Here is a 9,904-nt window from a genome sequence, read left to right as displayed (position 1 = left end):
AGACAACACAAAAAATATCACAGTCTAATTCACACACCTAATATGTGATTAAACTAATATGTTATGATCTAGATCTTTATGGACTGTATTATCTTCTGAAATAGACTGAGGTCCGCTGAATATATGCCATAATAAATGTAATAGTTTTCTACTGATTGCTTGTATATAATGGTTTACTTTCCAATGCCACACTGCAGCCCTCTGGCAGATAAGAGTCCCGCTGTATTCCTAAAAGGCTACGGCGCCTGTTTATTTCCAGCGAGGGTCATGTTGCAAATGACGCAGCAAAACTACATTGGAGATGACGGAAGAGGACCACGCACCATAAATGCAATGGGTTGGGACAGGGCCTGGAGGAAAGGGTTCCTGAGCTACTTTTAGAGGTAGAAGTGACTCAACAAACCGGCCGATGTAGACCTCCATCCAGAGTGCTAAGGCTGTGTCGTGTGTTGCTATATTTTAAGGTATGATATGCAAGCAAACTCTTGGCACATGCAAAGTGAATGAGAGGAGACATGGGTAGCAGGAACTTCCTTGAAATCCTGATAGATGATATGTTTTTCCATTGCTACTCAATGAAATAATATGTTTGCTTACACAAGCAAGAAATTCTCCATCACATAGTTTGGTCTTGGCTGGATCAAGCCTTATTATAGTCATGCAGAATACTATGGGCCCTCCTACACTGCCATATAAAATCCAGGTAGACTCGTATAATACGGTTCAAAGCAGATCACGTTGATTATCTGCTTTGATAAACTCTATTTTATGGCAATGTAGAAGTGCGTTCCTGGACTTTATGTGAATATGTGAAACTTCAGATAATAGCAAGCACTGTTGAAGTAAAGGATTTCTAGCCCAATAATACCATACAATGCCATATAATCCAGATTATCAAACAGATCGTTCACATTATCTGCTTTGAGCTGGGTTATATGAGTCTCCACAACCATATAATCCAGTTGAAAGCAGAACATCTGGATTTTATATGGCAGTGTAGAAAGGGCCATAGAGTCATGCTGAAGGATCTAGAAAATGCCTAGAAATGACATATTTTGTTGGACATGGTAAATAAAATCACAGGTACTCATCCCATGGATACGGAGGTCATACTGTATTTATGCTTACTAAATGTTAAAGAGTAGTACAGTAGAGTCTTGCTTATCCAACCTCCGCTTAGCCAACATTCTGGATTATCTAACGCAGTTTGCTTTTTAGTAGTCGGTGGTTTTGTAGTCAATGTTTTCAATACAACGTTCTGCTGGCCCGTTTATGTTGGATAAGTGAGACTCTACTGTATTAATTTCTTGTTAAATACCGTAATATCTAACAAACACAATAAATCTCCACTAATCAACCACAATGATTATAGAATGCAGTACAAAATATTAACAAAATGTTTCAGGTTGCTTTGGATAGGCAGTAGCCAAAGCACATAATGTGAGGGTTGCTGTGGGTTTTCCGGGCTGTATGGCCATGTTCCAGAAGCATTCTCTCCTGACATTTCACCCACATCTATGGCAGGCATCCTCAGAGGTTGTGAGGTCTGTTGGAAACTGACCTCATAACCGCTGAGGATGCCTGCCATAGATGTGGGTGAAACATCAGGAGAGAATGCTTCTGGAACATGGCCATACAGCACAGCAATCGAGTGATTCCGACCATGAAAGCCTTCGACAACACGTAATGTGACTTTGGCAAACAGCATTGATACATCAGAGCCTTGGAAAAAACATTTTTGGATTATGTTGTTGCTAGGTGCTCAAGTCATTTATGACTTCTAATAGCCTACAATGCTTGGTAATCATTGGTAGTCTCCCATTCACAGCTAATACTATATATTGTGTGAGGGGGTCCTAACTATCCTAAAGGTACCAGATCACATCTAATTTTGGAAGCTAAGCTGATCCCTGCTTGATATTTAAATGCCCTGCTTTATGTTTAGATGGGAGGCCACCAATAAATACCAGGTGCTGTAGGCTATGTTTCAGAAGAAGGAACTGGCAAAACCACCTCTGACTATTCTTTGCCTAAGAAAACCCTATAAAGTTCATGGGGCTACCATAAGTCGTCAGGTGAATTGAAGACACACCTACATAATGGGTTTCAAACTTCTCTCCAATACTTCCAACACCTTTTTAAGGCTCTCCCACCCACCACATCATTTAAATCTATGTGTGGGTGTCTTCAAATCATCTGTCGACTGATGGCAACCCCGTGAATTAACATTCCATTTAACAAAGAATATTCAGAGATGGTTTGCCACTGATTTCTTCTGAAATATATCCTAAGGATGCCTGCCATAGATGTGGGCGAAACGTCAGGAGAGAATGCTTCTGGAACATGGCCACACTGCCCGGAAAACTTACAGTAATTCAGCGGCATCAGCTATTCTTTGGGTCCCCCATCCAGCTACTATCAGGGTTGAAGCAAAGTACAATTGATACTTCTCCCATGGCAGTTAAAATGGTGTCAAACTGCATTCATTCTACAGTGTAGATGTAGCCTTAATAGTTCTCAGAACTATTACAGTAGTACAGAAGTATAACAGCGCCCCCTGGTGGAGGAATGAAGAGGCCCTGGTACTCTATTCTTGCAGCAGAGGAATGTCAATTGCCCCAGGATCAGCAAAAAAGACTAAATGGATCCCTCTCCAGTTTTCACTCTGGGAACTCTACACGAGAACCGCTGACTGGTTCTTGCTCAAATAATAATACTAATAATAATTTTATTTCTTACCCTCCTCTCCTCATGGCTCGAGGTGGGTCATCGTTAATTCCTTGTCCCCCCCCCCCCCCGATACCATATTGACAGTAGGCTATAAATAAGTAATAAATAACTAAACAAATAATTAAAATAGGCTCTCAAATTTGATAATAGGCACTGGCAGTTTGATAATAAAGATAAAGGTTTTCCCCTGACATTAAGTCTCATCGTGTCCGACTTTGGGTGGTTGGTGCTCATCTCCATTTCTAAGCCGAAGAGCCGGCATTGTCCATAGACACCTCCAAGGTCATGTGGCCATAAGCATGACTGCATGGAGTGCTGTTACCTTACTGCTGGTAATGATCTACTCACATTTGCATGTTTTCGAACTGCTAGGTTGGCAGAAGCTGGGAATAACAGTGGGAGCTCACTCCGCTCCCTGGATTCGAACTGGCAACCTTTCGGTCAGCAAGTTCGGCAGCTCAGCGGTTTAACCTGCTGCGCCACCACAATATTTGACAAATAACCTCAGTGGCCAGAAGTTATAGATGCCTTTAAATTGTGCTTGCTGTAAGTTTTAACTGTTTTATATGATATGTTAAATTGGGTTTTTGTATTGGTTTATGTATTGTGTGTGGATGTATTTGTATTGGTTTTGTATTTTGTAAGCCACTTTGAGTTCCACCCATAGGAGAAAAGTGGGATAGAAATGAATTAATAATAATAATAATAATAGTAGTAGTAGTACAGTAGAGTCTCCATTTTTGTAGTCAATGTTTTCAATATATCATGATATTTTGGTGCTAAATTCTGAAATACAGTAATTACAACATAACATTACTGCGTATTGAACTACTTTTTTGTCAAATTTGTTGTATAATATGATGTTTTGGTGCTTAATTTGTAAAATCATAACCTAATTTGATGTTTAATAGGCTTTTTCTTAATCCCTCTTTATTATCCAAGATATTCACTTATCCAAGGTTCTGCCGGCCCATTTAGCTTGGATAAGTGAGACTGTACTGTAATAATTTTCTTCCCATTCTCCAGGAATTTGCCCATACCTTCCCCCCAGAGAGGAGCTAGAAATCAGCTTGTAAAGGGAGAGGAGTCAATATGCATTGGGTGGGTTTCTCTCCCCTTTGCTTCAGCTGGTCTTCATTTCCACACCCTTCCCACATGTCCGGCTATTTTTAGTTCTGTGGAGCAGAGAGAGAGGCTGGGCCATCCTGTCTTCCTTCTACCACCAAGATATCTGGGGTAAGAAATATAAATACAATGTGATTAGGAGAAAGGTTGAAGGGGTGAGGGTCAAAGACAGGCATGGGCAAACTTCAGCCCTCCAGGTGTTTTTGGACTTCATCTCCCACAATTCCTAACAGCTGGTAGGTTGTGATGATAAAATAGTGTGATCATGTGTCACTTTAGACTCCTTGGGGGAGATTTAAGTGTAAAAATAAGCACATACCACAAGACAGGATCCTAGATGTCTGTCAGAACCCACTCACAGGTTTCTCCCTAGAAGCTATTACTGAGGTTATATGGATAAGACCGTTCTCTTGTCGAACAAATCAAAACTTTTCTATAGGCGTAGGTGGCTTTCAGGGCTGCTTTGAACACTTATCCTTTTCAGCACGAAAAGAAGTGCTGTGGGAGGCAAACATATGTTAAGCCCAAGAAGAATGGGGCTGTCGCTTCTTAATGCCATGTGAATATGGAAAGCATTCGGCAGGTTAATACAGACAAGGTCTGTAGGAGTCTGTCTTCACAATGTGCATAAGAGGACATAGGGTTACCTTACTGTGAGGGAAGTATACTGTTAGATGCCTAAGAAGGATGCATGATATGTTTCTATAGCCCCATCTACACTGCCATATAATGCAGTTTGAAACTGGCTGCACAATTCTCACTCTGAGTCTAGAAATCAGACAGTGTTAAAACAGGGGCATGCAGTGTTGGCGTGCACACAATGTGTTTGTATAAGGTGCGGAATATTAGTGTATGCATGGATAAAAGGTTTATATTATGGGTGTGGAGTGTCATGTGCTGTGAAAATTTAGGCATGAGATTAACACATTTATTAAGTACACAGACATGTTGACAGCGTATTTACATACTACAAATTAAATAAAATTGTTTCTACTTAACTATTAGATCAAAGGGGAGATCTGACTATGGATTGAGAGCCAACATCGTACAGTAGTTTGAGCACGGGACTACAGGTGTGACGTTCATTTATTGAGCAAGTCACATACCCTCAGCCTCCAAAACCTTCATGATAGGTGTGCCTCAGGGTTGCCATAAGTCAGAAATGACTGAAAGGCACACACAACAATTCTGTGTTGTGCCCTAGAAGATGTGCCCACTACTATTTATTTATTTACAGGGTTCATTCAAAGGTTTTTTTTCCTGCCAATAAAGTTCCCTAAAGGACTGTAACTTAATTGGGTTGCTGTGAGTTTTCCGGGCTGTATGGCCATGTTCCAGGAGCATTCTCTCCTGACGTTTTGCCCACATATATGACAGGTATCCTCAGAGGTTGTGAGGTCTGTTGGAAACTAGGCAAGTAGGGTTTATATATCTGTGGAATAATATCCAGGGTGGGAGAAAGAACTCTTTTCTGCCTGAGGCAAGTGTGAATGTTGCAATTGGACACCTTGATTAGCTTTGAATGGCCTTTCAGCTTCAAAGCCTGGCTGCTTCCTGCCGAGTGAATTCTTTGTTGGGAAGTATTAGTTGGCCCTGATTGTTTCCTGTCTGGAATTCCCCTGTCTTCTGAGTGCTGTTCTTTATTTACTGTCCTGATTTTAGGGTTTTTAAATACTGGTAGCCAGATTTTGTTCATGGTGTTAAAAACTCTAAAATCAGGACCGTAAGTAAAGCACAACACTAAAAAAAAACAGGGGAATTCCAGACAGGAAACAATCAGGGCCAGCTAACATTTACCGCAGACAGGAAGCAACCAGGCTTTGAAGCTGAAAAGCCATTCAATGCTGATCAAGGTATCCAATTTCAACATTCACACCAGCCTCAAGTTCTTTCTCCCACCCTGGATCTTCCACAGATATATAAACTCCACTTGCCTAGTTTCCAACAGATCTCACGGCCTCTGAGGATGCCTACCATAGATGTGGCCAAAATGTCAGGACATAGCCATACAGCCTGGAAAACTCACAGCAAGCCAATGATTCCGGCCATGAAAGCCTTCGACAACACATTGCAACTTAATTGTCTTGAAAGGAGAGAGGTACCATCTCCTAAGAGTCAGAGGACTTGAAAGACTTTCTAATAAGACTTAGAATCCTTTTAATCTGCCTGGTACAGACCATGAAAAAGGGGTCTTCATTACATACAAATATTCATGCTTAATTTTATGATAATTTCTTGTTATTTAGGAATTTTTCTAATGCGGTTGTATTTAAATGATGCAATGCCAATCAATAGAGGTTATGTGTAAAATGCACAAGGTTATAAATACCTGTTCAAGTTAATATGCTTTGGGGGGGAAACTAAATGTTAGGAAACTATTTCTCAGATGTTTTTTTCCTCCATTCTGCAGAATTACAAAATTAAAAACTTATTGGTTTCTAATAATTTAGGGGTTTTTTTAAATTCAAAAATGTGTGTGTGTCTTTCCCTCCATCTCTCTCTGTGTGCATTTGTAGACAACACAACTGCTATTACAATCCATCTGAAAAGAGAGATTCACCACCTTGAGGAACTGCTCTTCTGCCACTTTGGTGTGCCAACTAAATGCGCCCTTTGCGCAGCCTGGTGCATCGCCATCCTTGGGTGCTGAATGTTGCTGCCTATGGGACTCTGTTTTCTGCAGCCGATGTGGTCCAGCAGGTATTGTCAAGGGCCCATCAGGACCAGCTTTGGTGCACTGCTTTGGACCTGAAGCAGACGGCCAAAGTGGCGCTGGTAGGGTTCACTTTCCACGCCAACTTCAATTATGTCTGGTTCCGGGCCTTGGAACGTCTTCTTCCAGGAGCAAATGTTTCCAAGGTGATTGTAAAGGTGGCATGTGACCAGGCCATAGCCGCCCCAATCACCATTGGGGCATTTTACACAGGTGAGAGAAGGTACAGGTGAGAAGGGTGTCTTCCAAATATGGTGACATGGTTTGGAGACCAGTTTTCTGTGTTTTCCAGGCCTCTCTCTTCTGGATGGTGAACGTGACATCTTCGGGAATTTGCGGGAAAAATTCTGGTCATCTTACAAGGTAATGTGTTGTATATTAATTTTCATAACCCTGCAAAACTGAGAGTCATAGAAACTATGGGATAAAAATTATGCCTGCTTTGTGTGAGACTTTTATTGTGTTTTCCCCACATTAGAAACAGGGTGAGATTTTTCATCACAGCTCTGTGATTTCTGGATTCCTGATGGAATATTGTATTGATGATGCCGTGATAGATGCTGCTATTAAATATGAAATAAAAATGTTAACATATAACATTTATATTATTCAATTACCATCAATAAATATTAAATATTATACAGAAAAACTAACATACCAATGGAACTTGTACCCATGAATTTGTTTAAATGGCCAATACAATTTTCTCTCTAGGTATTTACTAGGTCCTCCAGCAGAATTCTATGATATGCTTTTACCAAAAGTTAACCATAGTATTATTCAGGAGGGGGATCATCTGTCTAAAATAATGGTTCTCAATCTGTGGGTCCCCAGGTGTTTTGGCCAACAACTCCCAGAAATGCCAGCCAGAAATCGCAGCTGTTAGGATTTCTGGGAGTTGAAGCCAAAACATCTGGGATCCCACATCTTGAGAACCACTGGTCCAAAATTTTCAGTGCTTAAAGAGAGATCTTGTTAGGGACTTTGACACTTAGTCTGGATGCTCCATTTTTTATTTTTGCTTCCTCTTCCTTCAGGCTGGGGTGTTGTGCTGGACTTTGTTCCAGGTAAGTGTTTCTGATTTCACTTTCCTTTTCTAGTCCCACTACCTGAAATATGGAGTTAATAGGTTTTTGAATGCAGAGAAGGAAATGATGGATTCAGTGCCTTTAAACAGCTATGGTGTCAAACATACTTCTCCATTTTAAATTCAGTTTATTGCAGCTTCTGGAGGACCCATTAGTTCTCCAAAAACAGCAGGACTACAACTCCCACTCTGCCCAACTACTGGTCATGGTATCTCGAACTAATGGGAGTTGGAGTCCATTTTTATTTGTGTCAGGAGCAACTTGAGAAACAACAAGTCGCTTTTGGTGTGAGAGAATTGGCTGTCTGCAAGGACGTTGCCCAGGGGAAGCTTGGATGTTTAATGTTTTACCATCCTTGTGGGAAGCTTCTCTCATGTCCCTGCATGGGGAGCTGGAGCTAACAGAGGGAGCTCACCCACTCTCCCCGGATTCAAACTGCCAACCTGTTGGTCAGCAGTCCTGTCGGCACAAGAGTTTAACCCATTGCGCCACCTGGGCTTCAATGGAGTCTAATGACATCTGGAAAGTCATGACTTCTTCAACTAGATTTAGAACATCTCCAAACCTCACCAGCATCCCAGTCTAGGTTGACCTAGAAAAACCAGTTTCAGAAGGAAGTACAGAAGGAACTTTGGGTTGACTATGCTAGGTGGAGGAGCTGTTCTCCCAAGGCAATCATGTTTCCAAACTCTAGGTATGTCCCAGCCAGTCTGAGATGAGAAGAGGCATCATACTGGAAAATCCACTTCAACCAAAATGTTAATGTTCCAGCTTGTCATCTCTCTCCTTTTCACCAGGCAGTGAATTTTGCTCTTGTGCCACCCATGTTCCGCACAACTTACGTGGGCGCCTGCTCCTTTGTGTGGACAGCTTTTCTGTGCTACCTGCGCCAAAGGGATGCCGGTGATGCCACCTCCCACCTCTTCCGAACCGTGCCAGGCTTGGCTCAGCTATTTCCACCTACAGCCCCAGAGAATCACATGAACCAGAACTCCGAGAAATAACAAAGAGACCTAATACTTAGGCTGATGCTTCTGTTCTCACAAAACTGTAGTATTTGTGTTTGAAAACATTGCCATTTGCTCTTATACTCAAGATTAATTCTTGCCCACCTGAACAGTGGTTTTGTTCAGGCTAAAAATATTAATAATGAATATTTTTTACTTTCCATAGCACCACATGCCTGTTGTCCATGGCAGCTGCTTTACTGTGCTTCCTCCCTACATTTTCCTTTCATATAACGTCTTTTAGATTGTAAGATTGAAAGTGCAATTTTCTTTTTTTCTAACCATCCATCTATCTGTTGTCTTGATCTGTAAACCACTTGGAATAAATACATATTTAATACATTTTTAAAATGCTTTATAAGTAATGAAACCTAATCATAATGTGTATGTCTCTGGAATATGATCATGTAATTACACACAGCCTTCTTATTGGGCATTTTGTGTGATCCATGAGCTTAAACAAGGATCGGTGACAATAAATCTGGTGTTCATGTTCACAGATGCTTAGCTCCAAAAGTCTGGACAATTTGTGAATTATTGTGGGACTAAAATTCCCAACAGATACAACTAGCATGGCACTGAATATGGAAAAAGTGGAGGTAACAAAATGTAGGAGGCCACAAATTTACCATCACTTCGAAACATCAAACTTTACCAAAACTTGAGAAGAGCTTGAGGTCTCATCTACATGACCTTATAACACTATTTGAACTGCATTATATGGTCAGCTTAGACTCATATAATGCAGATTGAACTGTGTTGAACTGGATTATATGAATTTATGGCCCCTTCTACACTGTCATACAAAATCCAGATTATGTGATTTGAACTAGATTGTGGTAGTATAGATTTAGATAATCCAGTACAAGGAAGGGCTGGGCTGTGGCGCAGATGGTTAGTTGCCTGCTCCAATAAATCACTACTGACCGAGAAGTCATGAGATCGAAGCCCGGGTCGGATTGAGTTCCTGACCATTTAATAGCCTAGCTTGCTGTTGACCTAAGCAGCTCAAAAGACAGTTGCATCTGTCGAGTAGAAAATTTAAGTACTGCTTTATGCAGGGAGGCTAATTTAACTAATTTACAACACTGTAAAAACTTCCAGCAGCGTGCGGAAAGGAATGAGGAAGTACTCCATCAAGGACTCGGTGTCACAAGTGGACGATGAAGCGGCAGCTCCCCCTGTGGCTGGAAACGAGTATACCCTCATGAAGCTGGAAAATGTTGCCTCTGTGTCTGTCT

At 41.2% G+C, this 9,904-nt stretch overlaps 1 protein-coding gene across 1 annotated transcript; it reads left to right on the top strand.

The window, feature by feature from the left end:
* The first annotated feature begins 292 nt into the window (after positions 1-292).
* Positions 293-9,179, top strand: mpv17l (MPV17 mitochondrial inner membrane protein like). Its single transcript, XM_008117176.2, has 6 exons — positions 293-464; positions 3,757-3,966; positions 6,372-6,781; positions 6,861-6,931; positions 7,606-7,635; positions 8,454-9,179. The coding sequence occupies exons 3-6, from the start codon at positions 6,460-6,462 to the stop codon at positions 8,658-8,660; spliced, it is 630 nt and encodes a 209-aa protein (XP_008115383.1). The 5' UTR covers positions 293-464; positions 3,757-3,966; positions 6,372-6,459; the 3' UTR covers positions 8,661-9,179.
* The last annotated feature ends 725 nt before the right edge of the window (positions 9,180-9,904 follow it).

Source organism: Anolis carolinensis, chromosome 6 (assembly GCF_035594765.1).
Source record: "Anolis carolinensis isolate JA03-04 chromosome 6, rAnoCar3.1.pri, whole genome shotgun sequence".
Lineage (NCBI taxonomy): Eukaryota > Metazoa > Chordata > Lepidosauria > Squamata > Dactyloidae > Anolis > Anolis carolinensis.
This window is presented reverse-complemented; position numbering and strand designations above follow the sequence as displayed.

Excerpts from the sequence above, each read along its gene's own strand:
- mpv17l (XM_008117176.2), top strand. The coding sequence starts at position 6,460 with ATGCGCCCTTTGCGCAGCCTGGTGCATCGCCATCCTTGGGTGCTGAAT. Across the intron at positions 6,782-6,860 it reads CATTGGGGCATTTTACACAG|GCCTCTCTCTTCTGGATGGT; the intron begins GTGAGAGAAGGT and ends TGTGTTTTCCAG. Across the intron at positions 6,932-7,605 it reads AATTCTGGTCATCTTACAAG|GCTGGGGTGTTGTGCTGGAC; the intron begins GTAATGTGTTGT and ends CTCTTCCTTCAG.